General features: G+C 48.8%; 8 protein-coding genes across 8 annotated transcripts; 4 read left to right on the top strand and 4 right to left on the bottom strand.

Annotated features, from left to right (window-relative positions):
* Positions 1–1,010: 1,010 nt before the first annotated feature.
* VE01_03691 (uncharacterized protein) lies at positions 1,011–3,049 on the bottom strand. Its single transcript, XM_018273176.2, has 5 exons — positions 2,443–3,049; positions 2,104–2,363; positions 1,976–2,028; positions 1,253–1,927; positions 1,011–1,193 (listed from the first exon to the last, which is right to left on the bottom strand). The coding sequence occupies exons 1-5, from the start codon at positions 2,858–2,860 to the stop codon at positions 1,163–1,165; spliced, it is 1,437 nt and encodes a 478-aa protein (XP_018131892.1). The 5' UTR covers positions 2,861–3,049; the 3' UTR covers positions 1,011–1,162.
* Positions 2,305–4,264, top strand: VE01_03690 (uncharacterized protein). Its single transcript, XM_018273175.2, has 3 exons — positions 2,305–3,598; positions 3,668–3,894; positions 3,949–4,264. The coding sequence occupies exons 1-3, from the start codon at positions 3,370–3,372 to the stop codon at positions 4,237–4,239; spliced, it is 747 nt and encodes a 248-aa protein (XP_018131893.1). The 5' UTR covers positions 2,305–3,369; the 3' UTR covers positions 4,240–4,264.
* A 106-nt stretch (positions 4,265–4,370) lies between these two features.
* Positions 4,371–6,269, top strand: VE01_03689 (uncharacterized protein). Its single transcript, XM_059463559.1, has 4 exons — positions 4,371–5,056; positions 5,111–5,583; positions 5,642–6,053; positions 6,138–6,269. Exons 1-4 carry the CDS (start codon positions 4,655–4,657, stop codon positions 6,249–6,251), a joined length of 1,401 nt encoding a protein of 466 aa, XP_059319820.1. The 5' UTR covers positions 4,371–4,654; the 3' UTR covers positions 6,252–6,269.
* Positions 6,270–6,412: 143 nt separating this feature from the next.
* On the top strand, positions 6,413–8,317 carry VE01_03688 (uncharacterized protein). Its single transcript, XM_018273173.2, has 4 exons — positions 6,413–7,232; positions 7,308–7,813; positions 7,875–7,911; positions 7,970–8,317. Exons 1-4 carry the CDS (start codon positions 7,150–7,152, stop codon positions 8,211–8,213), a joined length of 870 nt encoding a protein of 289 aa, XP_018131784.1. The 5' UTR covers positions 6,413–7,149; the 3' UTR covers positions 8,214–8,317.
* Positions 6,958–10,572, bottom strand: VE01_03687 (uncharacterized protein). Its single transcript, XM_018273172.2, has 2 exons — positions 9,201–10,572; positions 6,958–9,141 (listed from the first exon to the last, which is right to left on the bottom strand). Exons 1-2 carry the CDS (start codon positions 10,275–10,277, stop codon positions 8,302–8,304), a joined length of 1,917 nt encoding a protein of 638 aa, XP_018131787.1. The 5' UTR covers positions 10,278–10,572; the 3' UTR covers positions 6,958–8,301.
* Positions 10,573–11,632: 1,060 nt separating this feature from the next.
* VE01_03686 (uncharacterized protein) lies at positions 11,633–14,010 on the top strand. The gene is made up of 2 exons (XM_018273171.2): positions 11,633–12,527; positions 12,592–14,010. The coding sequence occupies exons 1-2, from the start codon at positions 11,834–11,836 to the stop codon at positions 13,533–13,535; spliced, it is 1,638 nt and encodes a 545-aa protein (XP_018131786.1). The 5' UTR covers positions 11,633–11,833; the 3' UTR covers positions 13,536–14,010.
* A 1,310-nt stretch (positions 14,011–15,320) lies between these two features.
* Positions 15,321–16,904, bottom strand: VE01_03685 (uncharacterized protein). The gene is made up of 2 exons (XM_018273170.2): positions 16,234–16,904; positions 15,321–16,183 (listed from the first exon to the last, which is right to left on the bottom strand). Exons 1-2 carry the CDS (start codon positions 16,766–16,768, stop codon positions 15,636–15,638), a joined length of 1,083 nt encoding a protein of 360 aa, XP_018131789.1. The 5' UTR covers positions 16,769–16,904; the 3' UTR covers positions 15,321–15,635.
* A 281-nt stretch (positions 16,905–17,185) lies between these two features.
* VE01_10765 (uncharacterized protein) lies at positions 17,186–21,200 on the bottom strand. The gene is made up of 11 exons (XM_059464217.1): positions 20,964–21,200; positions 20,829–20,902; positions 20,719–20,752; positions 20,290–20,592; positions 19,264–20,237; positions 19,051–19,196; positions 18,944–18,964; positions 18,802–18,880; positions 18,464–18,737; positions 17,588–18,410; positions 17,186–17,510 (listed from the first exon to the last, which is right to left on the bottom strand). The coding sequence occupies exons 1-10, from the start codon at positions 20,980–20,982 to the stop codon at positions 17,755–17,757; spliced, it is 2,580 nt and encodes an 859-aa protein (XP_059320200.1). The 5' UTR covers positions 20,983–21,200; the 3' UTR covers positions 17,186–17,510; positions 17,588–17,754.
* Positions 21,201–22,551: the final 1,351 nt, after the last annotated feature.

Raw genomic sequence — 22,551 nt, 5'->3', positions numbered from 1 at the left:
TCAATTCTGCTAGAAGAAGTCTTAGATCTCTGTAACCTTGAAGTAAGTCAATTAATAGTTTAATCGAACGCACAAATGACGTTTTGTAGGTAATTTTAATATATTCTCTAGTCTCTCAACATCACGTTGAATAAACTAAAGTACCTTCCTCTCTTCTTGTACCTAATGAACAATCTCACTAGCATCTATACGCACGACAATCCTTTCGCTCATACCTCGCTCCAAGTTTAGCAACACGAAAGGCCGCACACTAGGATAATAGTACTTAAGAAAGAGTAACTAAGCAGCTGCAAGATATTATTGACCGTCAATTCTTAACTAATGGCAATAAAAATAAAATCCTCTAACGACATAGACGACAGTACTGACTATATGTACGCCTATACATCCACGAGGTTATTGTAATTAGTACATGGCTTTATACCTCAGATGTTTGTCTGCGCTATGATGAACGAGTCTATGACCTTACTCAACTATAATGCCATCTTACGCCCTCCTTCTACACTTAACTCTACTCTAGCTATGTAATTAGCTTCGCATTTCCTATTAAGAGACTTAAAAAGAGCACACGGAACTACGAGCACTCCTAGAATCTAGATCTGCTATGATGCAAGCTTATATATTGCACTAATAGCCGTCTGTAGTTAGCTAGGAAATTAGTTATATCCTATTAACTTTAGTAGTAAGTCTACCTAGCTCTCCTATTTAGATGCATTTGTTTTAAAGGGGTAATATATCATATAGATAATAATAGCTTAAGGTTTGTTCTTCTTAATAAGCCTAGAAACATACGATTTAACTTTAGATTTAAACATCCTTATAAAATAGTTAAGATATTACACTATGCTACCCTCTAATTAAAGGATTAGGCTTGTGTTAGTTGTGGCATTGTGAACTATTGATGGTTTGACGCGTTTTGGTGTTTTAGTAGGCGACACGCCCCTGAACTACGTTATGCATAACGATTCATTAGTTTCTAAGGCAAATGTAAAAGGAAGATATTAAGAGGTGATTTAATAAATGTTCAAATTAGAAATTTGCATTTGCATTAGGCTACACTTTGACGTGAGCCTTTGAACTCATGACAGAGAAGAAAGTTGTCCTTGTCTATTGTAAGTCAAATGTTTTTATATTCTTGTACAAAGTCAACTGTCGCATTACGTTATGCTGTCTCAATATACCGTTTTAGTTCCCTAGATGATAATGTCAGTGTCACCATCACAATATGTCGTGAAAGAAACATTTAACTTACCAGTCCGTTATCGCTTCTCTCCAGAGCCTCAGTTCATGCTCGCTCGATGCTGCGTAAAATTCCACGAATGTATCACCAAAAATCTCTCTTGCCACGCTCCCCGGAGCCTTGAATCGCCTTGTCGCTTCGTCAAGCGTGTTAGGTAACAGAGCCGCCTCCTCATTGCTCCTCGCCGATGCGGGAGGCACCGAAATGTCCAGCTTCTTCTCTACACCGCGCATTCCCGCCTTAAGCAAGGCAGACAGGGCATAGTGCGGGTGCAGGTCGGCGCCGGGGATTCGAATCTCCATGCGCGTAGCCGCTGCCTTGCACACGGGGGGCGCAATGAGACGCACAGATACAAGGCGGTCCTCGAGGCCCCAGTTCAACCTAACTGGGACCCAACAGTTCTCGACGAAGCGTTTGTACGAGTTTATGTTGGGTGCGAGGAGGGGCATGATATCTGGGAGAGCATCGAGGATACCAGCCAGGAAGTGACGTCCCATATCGGAGAAGCTGGCGATATCTCTCCAGCGCGCCGAGTCATCACGCGTCTCCCTGGCAAATAGGTTTTTACCGTCTGCATCGGTAAGCGACATGTGGATATGCCCCGAGCTTCCGGGCCATCCATATAAGGGCTTAGCCATGAAGCAGGGCGTGATGTTGTGGTCCATGGCAATTGATTTGGTTGTAAGCCTTTTTCAATTAGCCAGGTTCTCTCTGAGCTGGAAGACGGCCACTTACTTAAACAAACTGACACGATCAGCCATTTCTGAGACTTCCTTCACAGCTAAAGCCTATGGTCGTTGTCAGCCCCAGCCTCACGAGTATTAAAGGCTGGGGGAGGGAGGGAGAAGGGGGGGGTCACAAACCGCCTCATAGACGCCGGGCCCACTCTCCGTGTGCTGAATCTCTAGATCGCAGCCAACCGACACGCATGTGTTGAAGATGTCATAAAAGTACTTCTTGGACGCAGTTGGACGGGTCATGCTGTAACCGAACATGCCTTGGGTGATTGGCCGTAGAGCTCCTGGAGCATTCTTTGCTAGGAATCCCGCAACATCCGGCCTGCTACCGCCTACACCGTATCCATCCTCGGTTGGGGTCTGAAAGTTGAAGAATTCCAGTTCCACTGTATGGCTGTCAGCACTTACTCTTACAAGTAGTCCTTCCATGCCCTATAATTAGTCATGCGGAATCGGGAATCATACCGCCTGCTAGCGCTTTAATATTATTCTGCGCGAGCTTCTGCGTGATGCCCGCAAGCATACTTCGCGGACAGGCAACCACCGGCTTATCGTTGACAGTGAAGCGCAACAAAAAGAACGGGATGTTTTCCTCCCAGGGCAACCTTCGAAATGACGACAAGTCTGCAACAGCAATAAAATCGGAATAACCTCCATTCTCCGATGCCATGGCCGAGCTTGCGGGATCGGCGTATAGGGCGTCGTGCATGTCCCAGCCAAAGACGGCAGAGCTGAACCCAAAGCCGGATTCGACGGTTGAGAGGAATTTGTCTTTTGACATTACTTTGCCACGGAGGATACCTGACGAGTCGACGCCGGCGACTTTGACTTTGAGGTCATTTTTCAAGGAGTCGGCGATGTTGTCCAGCGTTAGGAGTGTCATGGTGGATAACCTGTATTTTGGCGCTGGGAGACGCAGTATGGCCAGAGACAAAAAAAGAGATATGTAGCTATCTTTTAAGAGAAAGGTGGAAGATTAGAAACAGTTGCGGATACAGTCATTATATTTCAACCCGGAATCTGCATTATAAACTACGTTGTGCTTATTGGAATCCTCTTACATGGAGCCGTTTCGACCTAGCTGAAGGCCCACCCGGAGCTGCGCCAGAACTGGGACCCATCGAGACGCGGTCCGCGCGGTCTTACGATCATGGAGCCGCCCTCCACTTACAGCGGCTAATTTTTTTATAATTTTACCAATCAGGGTGTTTGCCGCCAAATCATCTGCTGCTTGCCCTTTGAATGAGCGACACTGGAACATTATTGGGAATGAATGGTGGATAGGAGGGTGGGCGGTTAATTGAATACTAAAACGCTCTACAGATATGACTGCCCTGGTCAAGAAATGAAAACTTTTAATAAATCTATTGAACGTCAAAATCAATCATCAAAATGGGCGTATACCACATTGCTGTTCTGGAGTGCGACACCCCAGTCGACACAGTCGTTACCTCTCGCGGCACGTATGGCGACATCTTCAAGGAGCTGCTCACCAAGGGACTGGAAAGAGGTGGCCCAGCGGCCGGCGACATCCAGCTCCGTGTCTCAAAGTGGGATGTCGTTGGGTCCAGCTCGTTTCCAGATATTCGTGAAGTAGACGCGATATTGCTGTCGGGAAGCAGTGAGTACTTAGTGAACAGTCGAAGGAGGAAATGACGTTCGACATGGCTCTGACCACATGGCGGAACAGAGCACACAGCTTTCGAGGACGACGCGTGGATCGTCCGGCTAGTTGACCGCGTCAAAGACATTCTCACCACGCACCAGAAGCCACTCGTCGGCATCTGTTTTGGGCACCAGATAATCGGACGTGCGATGGGCGCCGCGGTCGGCGTGAGCCACGGAGGATGGGAGGTATCGGTAAACACGATTGATCTGAACAGCCATGGCCGCCAGCTCTTCGGAACTTCAAGCCTGGTACTGAAGTGTTACCTTTGGAACATGTTTGAAAAATGCTAATTTTAAAATTAGTCACTGCATCAAATGCACAAGGACGCCGTTCTAGAGGTACCAAAGGGGTTGGTTAATCTCGGGAGCAGCCCGAGCTGTCCGATTCAAGGACTTTACAAAAAGGGAAGCATTCTGTCGCTCCAGGCGCACCCAGAGTTTGATGAATTTACTATGAGACAAATAATTCAGACGAGACATGTGCAGAACGTTTTTGATGATGCCATGTTCAACGACGGCATGGCGAAGGTTGGAAAGCCACATGGGGGGGACTTGGTGGCGTCTGCTATTTGGCAGTTTCTACTTGATGGATGAATATTTATAACTAAAGGGAATGGATTATTTAGGATGAAAACTATGGATCTTGATATGTATCACCATTGTGAAAGCCAGTATATTCCGCTTCGTAATCTGCAGACCCAAACCTCGTAACCGAAAATATAGTTTGACAAGTGAACCGCCAGTACGGTCTATTGGATAACCTGGACAAATCGGGAAAGAGGCAGACAGTCTCGAAAGGAGTGCATAAACTACATGATATTTGAGAGATCCACGTGTCACATCGAGCCGCGCAACTGAGCCTGGATGCCGACGTCAAGTATAAGTACCTCCCACACCTCTCCACCACCCTTTCATAGTGCGCCGTAAACGAACTCATAACAACACTATAACACCTCTCTCTTATAATCTACAAATTCAAGTTTCACGGCAACGTGATATTCCGCAAATCATGTCAGACAAGATCCGGACTGTATCGCCCTCGACCGGCCACCTCATCTTCGAACACGATGGCACCACCGTTGAGCAAGCCCGGTTAGTGGCCGGCCGTGCCCGGGCGGCTTTCAAGACTTACCAGAAAACTTCCCTTGATCAGCGCAAATCCATAGTCGTCAAGGCGTTGGACTATGTTGCCACCCAGCAAGAAAGGCTCTCCCAAGAGCTATCCCAACAGATGGGCAGACCGATCACTTTTGCCAACGTCGAAATTGACACAATGCGCAAGCGTGCTGAGTATCTTCTCGATATCGCATCTGAAGCGCTAGAGGACTTGCCTGGCCGTCAAGAAGATGGATTCCAGAGGTGGATTAGTAAAGAGGCCGTTGGACCTGTCCTAATCGTTTCGGCGTGGAATGTAAGTACCCCAGACCAAAGTCTAAGCATAGAATTCACCAACATCATCTCGCAGTATCCCTGGATCATCACAGTAAACACACTAATCCCTGCCCTGCTGGCTGGCAACTCAGTGATTCTAAAGCCCTCTCCACAAACACCGCTCGTGGCAGACGCCTTCCAAGAGGCCTTCAATACAGCTGGTCTCCCACCTGACGTTCTCCAAGTTCTTCACTCTGGTAGCCTTGAGACGCTGAAACAGGTTGTTCGACTACCGGAAATCAAGCAGATTTCCTTCACGGGCTCTACGGTCGGTGGACTGGAGCTCCGGCAAGCAACGGCAAATCGTATCGTCCCCCTGAACCTTGAACTCGGCGGAAACGATCCCGCCTATGTGCGCGCCGACTCCGACTTGAAGTGGACAGCATCAAATATCGTGGACGCCGCGGTGTTTAACTCTGGACAGAGCTGCTGCGCTGTGGAGAGGGTGTATGTGCATGCTGATGTCCACGACGAGTTTGTGCGAGAGCTCCAACGTGAACTTAAGGGGTATGTTTATCTTCCTACTGTGCAATATACCTACCTCATGCTGACTGAAGTAACACAGCTACATACTTGGTGACCCCGCAGACAAGTCCACGACCGTGGGTCCCGTCATTTCTCACGCAGCCGTCAAGGCCATCCTGGCCCAAGTTGAGGATGCTCTCCTAAAAGGAGCTGTCGATGCTACTCCAACCAACACCTCATTCATGTCCCTGCCTCAGACGGGCAGCTACGTCGCACCCAAAATCCTGGTCAACGTCACTCACGACATGGAAGTCATGAAGAAGGAGACATTCGGTCCAATTATCCCAGTGATGAAGGTCCAGAGTGATGAAGAGGCTGTAGACCTCATGAACGACAGTAACTACGGACTTACGGCGAGCGTCTGGACTCAAGACGTTGCACGCGGAAGGGAGCTTGGGAATGAAGTGGAAGCTGGAACAGTTTTCGTTAACCGTGCCGACTGTCCTAACCCGGTAAGCAGCCAGCCCGCTCTGTGTCGTACCAGTGTATCGATCGCTTAACATGCTTCTTCTAAATACTGACACGAGTGCTACTAGGACCTTACTTGGATTGGTTGGAAGGACTCGGGTCTCGGCAGCACGCTAGGACCGCGCGCATTTGATGCCTTTGTCAATATGAAGAGTCATCACATCAGAAACATCCAATGCTAGATAGAATATTGTAGGAACAAAATGTATATTGGCTTCATACTTGGTACTTTGATCTGTAAAGACTCTCCATGCAGCGGCTGGACGCGTTGACCGTGACTTCTTGGAAACAAGATAGCGTGTAAGCTGCTACGACAGTGGCGTCGACTAGAAAACCCAGAATGTGAGGAGCCCCGCATCAACTACTTGTGGCGCTCACGCCTAAGTCCATCGCGCACCGCGGGGAGTTGCCATGATCTAACTAGAGTTGAATTGGAACCGCGCTACACGACGCCATCACAGCAACGCGGCAACCGTTCCAGCCGCAGTGTGTGGTTCTAATTTCACTGTAGTTGGAGCATAGTATGTGGATCGCTTTGCGCAACGGACCTCAGCTGTGCGCGCTACATGGAGTTGTAGCACCGCGGTCTACATCTCCTGGAGCCCTAAGTACTTAGGCAACATCCAAACTAATAACACCCAAAGCGCAGATAACCACGATGTCGATCAACTAGAAACCTCAGAAGTGAGGAGGTCCGCTACAAGTCCATGTGGCGCATATTTGATGCCCATCGCGCACCGCGGGCGAGTTGCCACGCCCCAACTGGAATCGAACTGAAACCGCGCTACACGACGCTATCGCGGCAACCTTTCTAAGCCGCAGTGTGTAAGTGCATAGGCGTCTAGATTACCTCATCGTCCTACAGTTACAGTGATTCAATAGAGTCGTGGGCAAGACAGCGTGGAGGAATGGGACGTTGTTTTGTCAAAAGCGCGCCCTGATGCCGCGCTCACTACATATAAAGCCAGGACGTGGATGGACTTGTTCCCTTGCAATAACTGCATCAGTCCTACTACTACTCTGCATATTTCTTCTCTATCATTCTCCCTCACTTTCTAGTGATCCTGTACCTTATCAAACATGACAGTTACACTTGACAGAGATATCGCAACCACGGCTGGTAGGCTTGCTGGGAAAAACGCCATTGTAACCGGCGCCGCCGGGTATGTCCCATTTCAACAGTCCACGTCAACAAAAAAATTAACTAGTCGCATGGTCTTCTAACGGTCTTGTTCCAGTGGCATTGGACTCGAGACAGCCATCCAGATGAGCAAAGAGGGAGCTTCCGTCCTCTTAACCGACGTCGCCCAACCGGCACTGGAAAGGGCCCTGCTGAAAGTCAAGGAGATCGTCCCCGACCGCTCCGGTAAGCTTGAAGCCCGAGTGGTCGACGTGTCCAAGGAGAGTGAAGTCGAAGCTGCCGTAGCGCACCTTGACTCCTGGGGCGGACTGGACGTCATATTCAACAATGCCGGCATCATGCACCCCAAGGATGGAGATGCCGACGAGTGCTCCGATGCTATATGGGACTTGACCCAGAACATCAACGTCAAGGGTGTCTGGTACGGGTCCAAACATGCTGTCCGCTCGCTGCGGAAACACGGCAAGAAAAAGGGCAGCATTATCAACACGGCTAGCATGGTGGCTCTCGTGGGAGCGGCGACACCTCAACTTGCGTATACAGCTAGCAAGGGAGCTGTTTTAGCCTTGACACGCGAGCTGGCCATTGTGCATGCTAGGGAGGGTAAGTATCACAATCCGCTCGCTCCTCTCCTGTCCTTTCTAATCTGATAACTCGTTCGCAGGGTATCGCTTCAACTCGCTCTGTCCTGCACCCCTCAAGTAAGCACCGCTGCCTTTTACCTCTTTCATCTGACGCATCGAGCTGACATTACGGCAGCACACCTCTGTTGCAGGATTGGCTTGGAGACGATCAAGCCAAGAGGCTTCGACGGGAAGTTCATTTCCCGAGTGGTCGATTTGGCGAGGCGATTGAGCAGGCCTATGCCGTAGTCTTCCTAGCCAGCGACGAGAGCAGCTTCGTCAATGCTACCGACTTTGTGGTAGACGGAGGCTTGACAAAGGCATACGTAACCCCGGAAGGACCAGCAACGCAGGGGCCCAAGAACTTAGGTAGTGCTTAGGGTTTGACTAGAAGGTCTTCAGAGTTAAGCTAGCACATGGCGTTTTGTTTCTTTGCCAGTGGTTTGGGAGGGTAGCTGTTCTAGTATGTTACGCGAATGATATCAAAATCTGATGCTCCTGCATCGTTTTGCAAAGTGCCCAAGGGTTCCTGTCCTCTAGTGGCTGTGCCCAAACATGCTCTAGTACTGAAAGTGTTTCTCGCATATTGCCAAGAGCAATAGTGTCGAGCATTATTTGTAGGCGACATCGTAAAACCTGTTGTGCATCCGGGTCCGAAAGGCAGCAACCAATGACTACGAGCGGCCAGCAGAGACTGGTATTGATACGGCTTGAATCTCGGATTTGACCAAGGAGACACAAGGCTTCCGCGACAGCGCTCTGAATAAGGTTATACAGCATGGCGTTGTTGTCACTTTTATGGTGAGGGCTGGCTAAGATGGTCCATAGATACAAGAGGACGGCCTGTTTAAATACTAAGCCTGCAAGTGTCGTATCTAGGTTTGCAGATGGATGCGGGGAAAAGGCGAGTATCTGTGACTGGAGAAAGCCATAGTTGGTGATGTCATCTGGTGAAAGACAGTAAGGCTGGCCATCCGACTTGGATGCCATCTTCTTCTGCCCAAGGATAAATATCTTGGGGATCAACACAAGCAACTCCAACCAGCAACCGCAGAGCTGGCCGATGTAGTGTTTTTCAATAAGACCAGTAGCCAGGCGCTCCATGTCGGGGTCGGGAAGGGGCTGTGCGGTGTGGTGGGCGCCCATGGAGATCATACTCAGTGACGACATATGCGTATAGTATTCAACGAGGAATCCCCTAAGATCGTCGCTCAGATCCCGTCTAGGCGAAGTAAGAAGCCTAGGAAGTAGAGATTTTGCGGCGCTAATATGGTCGAACGTGCTTCCATGACTGTCTCCTCTGGCCACCTGGGTAGTGATTGTCAAAGACGTAAATTGGGGCATGTGGATGGATTCAGACAACGTACCTCTGTGAGCGAAAGAATGAGGCTGCCGACAGTAAGGACAAGTGCATTTTCCTCCCTCCCGGAGACATATCCGTCAACTACGGTTCTGAAATAGCGAAGCGAGTCACTGTAGGACCTTATAGCCACCTCGTCACTAGGGTGTCGGTCCTTGGACATTTGTCTGTGGACGGCGCTCTGGGCCATTATCAGCTGCAGAAGCAGTGAGTGTGAAAAGGCGAGAGGGATGAGTTTGGTGATGAAGGGGTTGGAGTCGGTCGAGCCGTTACCCATGCAGTTAGCAGTACGGTCGAGATAGAAGCCGAGGAGGTCTGGGGAATGTTCGCCATGATTCGGAAATAAAGACAAGGGTTTAGTCAAACAGAGTTGCAAGTCCTGTAGCGAGTGTGTATGATCGGGGCTGGGATCAAAAGGACTGTCGTCGAGATTTGTGATGGCGCTGACTCCGCTTCCGACGACACCGTTGGGTGGAATGACGACGGTTGGTGGTGGTGAGGATGACGAGGATGGCGAGGATGACGAACCCTGGGACGTCGAGGATGGAGACAGCTCTGAATAATATTTCGAGGGCGCTGGGGATGATGGGGCAACCTCTTGGGTATCCGTGGCGGTCGAAAAGCGCGAGTAGCTTTCGGCGCCATTTGCTTCGACTATTATGGTATCCAATATCGGCATAGGATCGGCAATATCAAAGAAGTGATCTGTCGGGCGCAGAGCCGAGAATGAATAACCACGCTGTGTATAAGGGGTAGCTGGAGCTGCCTCTCCTGTTGCTACTGCTGCTATCCCGTTCTCTTTAGGGGAGGGCACGAAGTGGCTAAAGCTCGCCGGCCGTGGGCGAAGAATGACAGCTCCAGACGCAGAGGCGGTAAGCGTCTTGGAAGGCCCAGGCTGGAAGGCGGCGGTAGTCGGTTTAATGTGGCCCTCCTTGGGACGCTTCGCAGAAGACAGTGGTGCAGGCCAGCGACATTCAAGATCATTGCGCCGACAGCCGCTGCAGATGGGCCTCGCCTCATTGCATTTCTTTTTACGGCTGCGGCAGGTGAAACAGCCGGTTCTGCTTCGGCGGATGAGGGCCATGTTGTGCTGATGGGTAGAGTCGAATGCTCGCAGACCTCTTTCACAAGGTATGCTGGAACTAGAGTATCGTCCGGTGAGTCTAGGTCATAATCCTTGCGACAAACCACGGCATCTAAAGTCAGACAAAGAGACAAAAATGCAGTTGGGCCATCGGCAACCGCCGAAGGAGACGGGGGCCGAAGAACAAGAGATCCAAGCGTGTGGTGGATTCGAATGCGGGGGAGGTAGGCTTGTTGGAGAGTGATGGTGTGGAGTTGACTGACTCAAGGGCATGGATGGCGATAGCGTCTGTCCGATGGTCAGAGAATCTTACATAATCCCAAGCGCTTGCGATACAGCATGGGCAAGCGGGGTTACTGATTTATGAGATCTACAGTATGGAGGCTTCTCTATCAAAGGTGGACACCCACGCCCTCGATACCACGCTCGTTCCCGTTTTACGAGGGGCTAAGGGGCCCCATTAGTGGCTGGCTTGAGCCAATTGCAACTCTTGCCGCGCTCGACACCAGACCATATGCAGAATAGCAGCGAGCGCGCACCGCAATCCCTGTCATATTATAATCCCAAACAGTGGCACCTGCTGGTTTCGTAGTAGTGGATTGATTGGCAACCGGTGCGTTGGGACTCTGGGGGGTTTCGACGGTGCTACATAACACCACCTATTACTTTGTAACGAGTACTTTGTACTTTGTACTTCTTACCCCGCACCCCGGACCCCGCATCCCGTACCCCATACTCTACACCCCTATACCCCTTACCTCGTACGGCGTACACCAAGATACAGTACGGGCGACAAAAGTATGTGTACGGGCCTGTGCTCAGACGAAGTAAATGAATGCTGCTTTAGTTGTCGCGGCCGTATCGTTTGTTTTGTGAACACCTTCAACAATGCCTAGGGGTCTTGAATTAAGTGTTGAAACACGAGCTCGAATACTTGAGCGGAGCGAACAGTTGGTTCCGACGATTACAAGGAGATCCATTATGTCGAATTATAAACGCATGGCTACATGAGCATAGAATTGATGTTATTAATTGGCTACCTTATAGTCTTGATTTAAATCCAATTGAAAGCTTATAGGCGCATTTAAAAGTTGAAGTATATAAGCAACACCTTAACTTAATTAACGCTCCTAATACTAACTATACCCCCCGTTAGCTAGAATGGTATATAGTTACATGGGAGATTACTTGATAGCTAAAAGCGACGCTGTAATTGGAGCAAATGTGTAGTACAAAGTATTAGATAAGATAAAGCAGCATCGTGGATCGAGCACGGGCCGATACACATACTCCTATCGCCAGCAACTGACGTAGATACATGCAATTACTCCACTATAAGTATAAGTATCCGTTCCCAATCCGTTCCCATTTCCAGTTCCATTTCTATTTCCATTTCCATTCCCATTCCCTCCTTGTTGGCTTACGAGATGCAAGGCCGTGACTATTCGTTTCTCGGTCTCTCATCCATCAACAACTTGCTACCACCTCCTAAACTACCCCAACATAGTTCTTGAATCAGCTCCAAACCCATCGACGCAACGGCACACGACAACACCATGGAGACGACGCGCGATGGCAAAAACTCTCTCAGCCAGATGGGCTACAAGTCCGAGCTCCCTCGCAGCCTCAGCATGTTGAGCATTCTCGGCCTGTCCTTTGCCATCATGGCTGTTCCCTTTGGTCTGTCTACTACAATGTACATCACCTTGACTAATGGCCAGTTTGTTGCCGTTCTCTGGGGCTGGGTCGTCGTCTCCCTTATTTCCCTCTGCATTGCTGCGTCGCTTGCTGAGATATGTGCCGTCTACCCAACTGCGGGCGGTACCTACTATTGGTCTGCCATGCTCAGCACTCCTCACTGGGCACCTGTTGTGAGCTTCATTGCTGGCTGGCTCACCCTTGTTGGCAACTGGACTGTTACACTCTCTATCAACTTCTCTGGTGCGCAATTGATATTGAGCGCGATATCAATTTGGGATGAGGAGTTTACGCCTAATCAGTGGCAGACAGTGCTTTGCTTCTGGGCTGTCATGCTTATCTGCACGCTTGTCAATGCCTTTGGGTCGCGCTATCTTGACCAGATCAACAAAGTATGCATCTACTGGACGGGCATTAGCATCCTCATTTTATTGGTTACACTGCTTTCCATGTGTGATCATAAGAGGTCCGCGAAAACGGTCTTTACCCACTACGATCCATCTGCTAGTGGCTGGCCAGCGGGCTGGTCCTTTTTTGTTGGGCTTTTGCAAGGTACGGGATGCTCCTCTTATATCGTACAACTGCCATTATGGATAGTGACGCTAACGAACTGCAGGCGCCTACGTCCTAACAGGATATGGCATGGTTGCCTCCATGTGTGAAGAAGTCCAGAACCCAGAGCGCGAAGTTCCGAAAGCCATCATCCTCTCAGTTGCTGCAGCCGGCCTTACTGGCGTTGTATATCTGATTCCCATCCTCTTCGTACTACCAGACGTGAAACTGCTCCTCGATGTGGCCAATGGGCAGCCTATCGGTCTTATTTTAACAAGGGCCACAGGTTCAAAGACTGCTGGCTTCTGCTTGCTACTGCTGATTCTGGGGATCCTCTTCTTTGCCGGAGTTGGCGCCTTGACTGCTTCCTCTCGATGCACATACGCTTTTGCTAGAGACGGCGCAATTCCTGGATACAAGCTGTGGAAAAAGGTCAACAAGACACTCAACGTCCCGCTATCAGCCTTGCTTCTTTCCGCGTTTGTTGACTGCGCCCTTGGTTGTCTGTATTTTGGCTCCTCTGCAGCATTCAACTCGTTTACTGGAGTGGCCACCATCTGCCTGAACGCCTCCTACTGCACCCCTATCCTTGTCAACCTTCTTCGTGGCCGGGAAGCTGTCAAACACTCGCTCTTCCCTCTCAAACGCGCGGGTTACATTGTGAACGGCATTAGCGTGGCATGGATCTTCTTCTCAGTGATCATCTTCAGCATGCCCGTCTCCATCCCCGTTACCGCATCATCCATGAACTACGCTAGCGTCGTGTTTGCCGGGTTCGCCGCTATCAGCGGAGCCTGGTATCTCGTCCATGCACGCAAGAATTTCAAAGGGCCGGTTGCTGCGCAATGGCAAGGCTCGGACTGGGATGACAATAGAGTCGTTACAGATAAGTCTCTTGGCCGACCAGAGACCGAGCCAACGAAAATTGACACCAGTTCGGAAGGTGGTGAGAAGGAAACAGTTAATCAAGAAGAAGATATATCCGAGAGGGTTAGATATATTAACTAAGTTCTTATTATAAGGTAGCAGGTAACTGGGGTTCTCTCGCCTAATGCAGGGCTTAGCTCGAATAATGAGCTATCAAAGCTGCCACTACATTGTGAAACACATGGGTCAACCAGATGGATGCACTCGTAGGAAATGCGGGTCTTAGAGGCTAGGCCTACGAAGAACGAGCAAGATAAGGTTGTAGGCTGCGAGGCCTCTGCTCGATGAGCGAGAACTGGGGGCAGTTGTTCGAGAGCAGTTAGGGTAAGTTGAGGTGGAAACAGCATTAGATTTATATTCGACGTCACCTTAGCATGGGCGGGTACTATTCGTTCGAACAGCGAGGGCGCTATAGCGGCGCTTTCCCTATCACAGACCCCCTAATTTCCCAATGCAGAATCGCCGACATGTATATAGCTACTCTAAGAGGGTTAAGTAAGGCGTATTCTAAGTAGAACATCTCCTAGAGTTTAGATAGAAATATATATTATTAGGGTAATCTTACTAGCACGCTTATCCTTTCCCTACGCTTATTTATTACTCACGGTGGCTTCTTTAACATCTACGGTAGAAATGGAGAAAGAGTGTCGGGACTGCTCTAGTAGCTGCGTGACATTTGCATCCATGAGTCTGTGGAGCCAGTTCTTATCTCTAAGTGCATTATACTAAGGACTACTACGATCGAATCCTCGTCTTCTAGGACGGATCGGGAAGCACTGCCCTAAGAGTAGTATTGAGCGATTTTCTAACTCCTCTTTCCCTTCCGTGGCTTCTTATGAGGGAGTTAATTAGTAGGCTTCGAGGGGATAGCGCCGTAGACTATTACTAGACAGTCTGTTCCTCTATTAGCAAGACACGACGCCGTAATGTGGTATCACTTACCTCTAGGGTCAATCATATTTCAATCCTTCTTCACCTGAAAACGTGCACTGTCGCTATGTTTTACTAAGTAAGAATTAGTAGCTAACATTGTCAAGAAGGTCCTAGAAATAGGATGTTGTTATTAAGGGAAGTTAGAAGTGAGGTAGGCTGAAGAGTAGAAGCGATGTTCTTATAACAACGAGCGGGTGGTGGCGTAGCTGGAAAAGCCCTCCCAAGACTAGCGGCTTGAAATTACTTTAGCTGTCATTAGATGCTTCCTAGCCCCTTTTATGTTTAGTTGGAAAGGAGTTTGTACTGCCGTTATTCTCGATCTTAGCGCTGTCGAAGTGTATGAGGTAGAGACTCCACACCCTTGAACCGCTCGTATCTCATTAAAAATGGTAAAGCTAGATTTCTTAAGATAATAATTAAGTACTCTTACTAGATGACAAGGCTAAGATAGCTCCGCATATCATCGGCCCTGTAGATATGGCTAGGTCGGAGCACTGCCACAAGACGGCTGGCGTAGATTATGTAACTGGAAACGCAAGTTATGATGTATGGAGGAGCATATAAGAAGGCGGTCTCCTACTTATAAAGAGCAATATCCCTCCAACTTCTGTATCAGTCTAGAAATTGCTCCTTCACCCATCGTTTAGATCTGTTACTCAATTAACATGGCCCCGTCAACACCAACATTAGAGGATAGGCAAAGCCGAATCATTGCAGAAGATTGATCTACAGACAGCACCGATTCCGACTTTGACGGGCTATTTTCGCAAAACACCATGCACATAGCAGCATCGGGGACCAGCCACTGGCGTGCTGCGGACTGGCAAAGTTTTGGCGATCTCTAACTAACATAACTTAGGCTTAATTACTTAGTTAGGATCTGCGTTAAGAGTAGGAATTTGACCTAAGGGTAGGTGATAATTTATAGGGGGACCACCGGATGCACAGTTTATGTTTAGGATGCGGATGACAGTAGGGGGCCAAATAATGCAGCCAAGTTGTAGAACAAAGCTAAGCATGGGGCAGGTGGCCATTATTTAGTAGTTCCGCGATTATGTAAGTAAAGGAGACAACGTGAGAGCGCTTAAGCCCTTCGATAGCGGCTACCACAACGGCAGTCGGGCTTCGTTATTTTTGCAACTGCGTTGATATCCTTATAGGCCCATGCCGCCTGCTCTAGATCTCCGCTATAGCGTGATACGTCAGGTACAAATGCCAAGTTTGGTCTGCTTCCCTCGTCATTCAGTTTTATAGATCTGCTTTAGCTTCCTCTCCAGCCCACGCCCTTCGAATAAGTTCTCGGACTGAATGTCTCTCAACTGGTCGTGGATTGTAATAAGGGTGGCTAACCGCAATATCTGCAGCCTTGTCAATATCTTCCTCCTTAAATCCGAAGTCTTTCAGTCCCCGTTTGACCTCGAGCTTTGTTAGGAGAACGTTGAGACCATGGACGGCATCGCCGTTGCTCTCGGGGAACACGTCGGCTAGCTTTTTCATTACGTCGGGGATCATTGGGGAATTATATGCTAGAACGTGAGGCAGCATGATCGTGTGGGTTTCCGCATGGGGCATATTAAATGATCCTCCAATGGTGTGGCAGATTTTATGGTGGAGGGCCATTCCAACTGATCCGAGACACATGCCACAGAGCCAAGCTCCATATTGGGCTGTTGTGCGGGCAGCAACATCCGAGGGCAACTTTGCGATAATGGGGAGGGACTCCGCGAGAGCCTTAATGCCCTCAAGGGCAAGAAGGTTGATAATGGGGTTGGTATTCTGAGCATAAAGCGCTTCCACTAAAATCTGTTAGCAAGACTATACATGGACAGGCACTACAGGAGCTTACCTGAGTGCGCAATTGCATTCACACCACTCGTGGCACTCAGTGCTACCGGCAGAGTCATGGTGAAGTCGACATCGTAGATGACAGTGCCTGGGAGAATTTTAGGATCGTTCCTAGTCTTCTTCTGTCCATCTGCCGTCTCGCCCAAAATCGGAGTCATTTCTGACCCAGCATACGTTGTCGGTATACAGATATGAGGCAAACCAGTACGAATACTGATAGCCTTTCCAAGTCCGATTGTACTTCCACCTCCGATCGACACAACAGCGTCTGCCTTTACGGACTTTGCAAATTCAACCGCCTTGTCGGTGACGTTTGTCGGCGTGTGCATCGTCGCCTCAGTGAAGATGCCGGCGATCTTGCCATCAAGATTTGTCTTCAAGGTTTCTGCTTCATTGACTTGTCCTGGAGTCGAGACAAGCAGAGGTGCAGTCAGCTTCTGACGGGAGATTTCCGCAGAGAGCTGCTTGACAGTACCGCTACCAAAGACAACCCGGACAGGGGAGGCATTGTAGGTGAAGTTTTGCATGACACTCATGATGCCGAGGAGACTATTCTCATTTCAAAATAAGGATAAAGGAAAAGAAGAAAAGAAGAAAAGAAAAGAAGAAACTAGAAGAAGATAAAAGAAGATAAATCGTGCTTCTAACAAATGAAGACTGGTTAGTCTTGTGATCTTCTACCAGAGTTTACAGAGTAACCCTATGCATTGGCCGGGAAGATTTCCAAGATGCCGGGACCGGCCCCTTCCGGCCGGAAGGCAGCTACTCCAACACTGAACCCCGCCCGGAAGGCATTCGCTACCACTCCGCAGCAATGGCAATTCCACCCAGACCTTCCGAAACAAAGTGATCCGTCATTCCGGCATCACAACGTCATCGGCAACAATTGGATAGTCACAAAGCCACCGCTGCACCGAGACGGCCTATATCTATAATAACTTATTGTTATGCATTCGTATGACTTTGCTAAACCTACACACACATAGGGCGCTACCAACAAACTTGTTGCCATGCTTGCGATTCTATTGTATCGCATGATACTACTACATTTATCGAACTTCTTTCATCAAAGGATGACAATGAGGGGCCGCTATCCGGTTCCCACTCAAGTACCTATAAGTAGTGAACTTTGCGCAAAGACGGATTCGCCTCTGAAAATGAGAAACCGCTGCGTGATGGGTGAGTTCTTGAGCAATAAAATCAGACGATTGTAGTCGCAGTGCCTCGTAACAGTTGGAGTTGTGGGAGTCGAGGGGAGCACGCTGGTTGTTTCGATTGCTGGTGAGGAAGGTCAGAGACGATATATAACTGCTAGGGACTCGTTGATAATATTATCAGGCAGGGTGGGTGCGTACCAAAGGGGAATGCCTCCGTGTGAACTCGGAAATTTGATTCAATTTTCCAAAGCTAGGTTTCCAGTAGATCATAAATCAGACTACTTATTTGTGTCACTTGGCCGACAGCGAACGGGAAAGGAACGACTAGTACTCTCTGCCTTGCTCCAATTGCCTATTGCATCACATCACATCGCCCCAAACCAAGAGTTATCATACACCATCCCCTCAATCGGTTCGTCGCCGACTACAAAGCCCTCCAGAGCTATGGGATCCATCATGCTCGCCCATATCCCGCTCATCGAAGGATTCATCGCCCAAGTAGCACCATCCATATTCGATTGCGCGGGACTTAAGAACCCCTGATTCGCCTCTACACTTCTGTCCATCTCAAATCTAGGCACAGGATCCTGCATGGAAAGCGGATATTGCGCATGACGGGTATCCTGGCGCTCAAGCCGCTGGCGCTGCCGAACGTGGCTCTGTGTAAATTCCAGCAGTTCCTGGATGAGGTCGAAGCAGCGGCGTGCAACGCGTGCCTCGTCCATAGAGGCTAGGATGTCGAGGGATTTCTGGACGTCAGCGAGCAGGTCTTCAGTGGAGACGACACTGTAGTCGAGCAGGATCAGGTATAGGATGATTGTGGCGGCGTAGATCGTGTAGGTGGTGTTGTAGCGCCACGAACGGAAGTAGTGGCGGTGGAGGTAGGACTCATAGAGAAGGCTGATTGTGCGACGGGCGGCGGTGAGGCAGGCTTCGACGTTGGCGCCGAAGCCAAGGGACTGTTGAACGTCAGATGCAGCTACGAATGGCCGATGCAGCAGTATTTTGGCATTTTGATATCCTGCGAGATACGTTAATTTACTACCATTTACTGTGCATAGATGAGGGGCTTACGGAGTTCTAAGACAAGCTTTTGTTTGCCAACCCATTCAGGCTCTTTTAGAGCATTCGAACCAGGACCGAGCCATGAAGGAAGGTTGTTTCTCCATTCTGTAAAGCATGAATCCAGGTCAAACGCAATCTTCGATTTTTCTAGCATGGATAGATGCTTTGCCTCATGATATATCTCTTTCGATGCTCTTAACAGAAGCGCTGCAAATTTAACCATTTCTGGAATGATGGCGACGTGGTTTGCTTCAGTGTCGGTTTTAGCGGAGTTTGATGTGCCCTTAAACTCGCCCACATGGTCAGTTTATGCGATATTCAGATAGAGCTGAATTGGAATAGCATACACTGATCTCAGGGAAGGAAATATCATAGCTTGATGGATCCAACAGACTGCTCATTCGTCCAGAGGAACAACACATATCACTTTGAACATACTTGTCAGCTGTGAAAAAAAAACCCCCCATTACACACACGGCATAACCTTACACTTCTTGAGAATAGATTGCCCTACACGAGAGGTAAACTTGTCAGTACTGCTTGACGCAGGGAGGTTTGGCATTCGGACAATGTTGTTAGGATCATAATTAACTCACCACCAAGTTTTTCTCGCGGAGTTTCGCCATTCAACCGATTGAGGCATCGATGCATCCGGTAATCCTATGGCAAGAGCCGTACGTACAGCCATCCCACTATACATATAACAAGCATGAGGCTTCAAGGCATTCTGCCAATACAGTGACTGCCACAGCGAAACTCGAATCAGTAACTTCTCGTTCGAGATAGCTGAGCTCTAAGTGATGACTTACCATTAACATCAGTGTTTGGGCGCTTTCTAAAGAGCAGACTTCAAAGCAATCCCCAAGTAACCTTTTTGATCTATCCAGAAAGATCCTCGAAAGCTGGATAGACGAGGTAGCGGTTGACATATCACTATGACTAGCACCGAGATCATGATCTAGCTGCTTCCTATGGCCCATAAATGTGTCCTGACTTCCTATGAGTGAACCAACAGCCAGAATAACGTTGTAGAGTGCGACGAAATGTAAGTCGCCTCGGGCTATTTCCGTCAAAGGCCATCGTGACCAGATCGTTGTTTCGCAACGTGCCTCAAACTGCGTTTGAGAAAGAAAAGGATGAATATAATACAAATTGGTGAAGAAGATTCTCAAGTATTCCTTCTCTATTGCCAACTCGGTACGACTTCGTCCGTAATTATCGCTTGCTTGATTAGTTGGGAAAGTCCCTCTCCTGTAAGGGTGAACAGGGGCGACTCGTTCTGTCTTGTTTGCCAACCTGGCAGTGTGAAAATCATCCGTAGTTGCGAATTCATTTGAATCTGTATCTCTATTTTGGGGGTGACTGTGTACATAAGCAGCAGTGTCTGGTCGAACGTTTGCTTTATGCGTAGCAACGAGGAGCTTTGAATTTGGTTCACTGACAGATGTTTCATCATCGTAGAGTAGGTTGACGATAGACAACCTATCAGCTCCCAGTGGACTTTTGTTGGTCGTCTGACTCTCTCCTGCCGGACGATGGGGATCGAGTCCAGAGTTACGGATAGGTCCTTCTGAGGTAGCCGCAGTTGCTAACAATTCTGACTGTTGACACGGCACGGAATTCCTACTGGCAGACAACTTTGAGCGCGCATGGGCAAACAGTTGTCCGAGAAGGGCGAAGTTTGACGAGCGCCCATAGTATTCTCTACCCGTCGTGTGCTGATTGACATCGCGTAAAGGCTCGCTCTCTTGCGAATTTTCGCCGGAGACAGTTTCAAGATCTTCTACACTAGAGTTAGATTCGTCACGACATCCCCCACCACAGCGCAGACTAACCCCCTAAACTTGAGAGTGCCTTACCGTCTCGCTCTTTTTCTCTGTCTCGGAGTGAGGTATACGATACAGGTGGCGTGTTGTCTTCATAGAATATACTTTCTCCCGATTCTGCAGTGCTGAAGGTTGCTGATTTAGATAAAAGACTCTGGGCTCTTGGAGCTCCTGATACTTCTTGTAAAACTGCTAGATCTGGAGTTTCTGAGTCCGTTGCAAGCGCGGCCTTCTGACCCTGGCTTCGCTTCGTACCATGCGCTGATAGACTGCCTCGATTCTTCTTCTCGTAGATACAAGTCCAGCCATGGGCTACGCATCTCTTAGCACAACACTTGAAATCTTAACAAAAGAGAATTTCGAATGCGAATACACGACCCGACGACCTTACCGTGGTCGCTGAGCCGGCGTAGAAGCTGTAAAGAACTCTCTGCATACATTCACAGTTTTTACAGGGTACAGTCTGACCACACTATACGTAATGAGCTGATCAGCCCACAATCTTGATTCATGAAGGGATTCGCATCATATAGACCGGTTGAGCGTGCCTTTGTTTTTTTTATTTTGCACATTTGGCATGCTTGCGGCACACGTGCCTGGGACCTACGATTCTGCGGAGGAGCTATTTAACCCGTCAGCCTGATGAACTGCTGAGAAATGGCAAAGAAACGAGTGATTATTACAGGCAGAGGTGGTCTCCATTGTGCTCAGGAGCCAGATGCAGGGCAGTGTCGTAGATTCTGATAGGGTGGCACGTCACATGAAGTCGTTTCGCTGGTGAGTGATAGGCATCGATAGCAAAAGGATAGCTAAAGTATGATTAGTAGGTTAATGAACAGGCGAGTTTTAACCCTTGATGAAACGATTAATGAGGAAATTGTCATGCTTGAACGGGTGGGACTGAACTGTGGAGGTAGCAGGTCACAGCGAAACGCCAATTGTAAGCACTGACAGAGCACGCAAAATTTCAGTCGCCCCGCTGAGGTCACGTGAGCATATGACCAGTGTACTCCTGTGACTAGTAATTCACACTTCGGCAGTCGGATCGGCGGCTCTACAACGGTCACGGTATATAGCACCGTAGAGTATATAAAACGAATCAATTAGATTACTATACGATCTAATGGGCCTACGTATTATTTCAGGAGTTCTAGGGGCCTACCCAAAACCCCTGGGAATTTCGTCAGTCTAGCTGGCGGACCGCCAGCTGGTGGGATACCATTGAATTCCCTACACAATTTGTGTTGGAAACCGCTGCGGAGCCAGGCTGTTAATACAAACCGACAGCTTTCACGTCAATGCTGAGTTAATCGAAAAATATGTATTATTCGCCTATCCAATCGCAATGCTAACTAATCAGTGATACAGTCATGCGCTTTGTTCCCTTATGCACTCGCATTTGTCTTTTCCACGCGCACAAGACAGTCATCCAGGTAACTCGTAAGCCCCTCACCATCCTCGATTGCGCATATAGTTCCCACATAGCCATCTGGCCTAACCACAACTACGGCTCCCCTTGTCGTGTCTACGCCGTACTTGTTATACACCTCCTCATTGGCACCAAAAGTTCTCATTTCTGCATCTCGTTTCACGCACTTGGGAAGGTCAACCCATTCGAATCGATTCTCGCGCGGAGGATACAGGATGAGAAGCTCTAATACTCCTGCAGGGTATTGATGCATGATGGAGTCGCATAATTGAACGAGGCAATCTGCTGATGAGCTTCCAGTACATGCGAGGTCTCGCGCTGTGAAGACAAGGATGCGGTATCGTCCGATCGATGAAAGTTCTAGCGTTTCGTTAGTTGCTATGAAAGGAAACATAATGGAATTGATATATTTGCACTCACCATCTTGGAGATGCCGGGGATTTGCATCCGCAAATCTCGTCACTATGCTGTCGTTGACTCGTCTTCCAGCCTTCAATGTGCCTCCTAGGAAATCTGTGCCTGCTATCAAAGTTTTCCCCGCCTCAGTCATGCAGGGGCTCCTCACCAGTCGGCTTTCTTGGTACTCAATACCGCAGCCACTTGTGAAGCCACTTCCATCCAGGAATATCTTAAGAAAGTCATCGTGTGTCAGGCCTCCAGCCACTGTAGCCTCCCCCACTTCAGAAATCTGGCCAGAGAACATAGAGGAAAACTTGGTGTCAAAATCAATGAGATGTCTGGCTGTAGTCAAGCGTTCTTCGCCAAATGTGGAGAGAACTGGATCGGACTGATTCACCGTCTTTGGTGAGAGCCCGTTGATGCTGTGTACGAGCTTCCATGAC

Source organism: Pseudogymnoascus verrucosus (genome assembly GCF_001662655.1).
Source record: "Pseudogymnoascus verrucosus strain UAMH 10579 unplaced genomic scaffold scaffold_13, whole genome shotgun sequence".
Classification (NCBI taxonomy): domain Eukaryota; kingdom Fungi; phylum Ascomycota; class Leotiomycetes; order Thelebolales; family Thelebolaceae; genus Pseudogymnoascus; species Pseudogymnoascus verrucosus.
The sequence above is the reverse complement of the archived record's forward strand: the minus strand, read 5'-3'. Positions and strand labels throughout refer to the sequence as shown.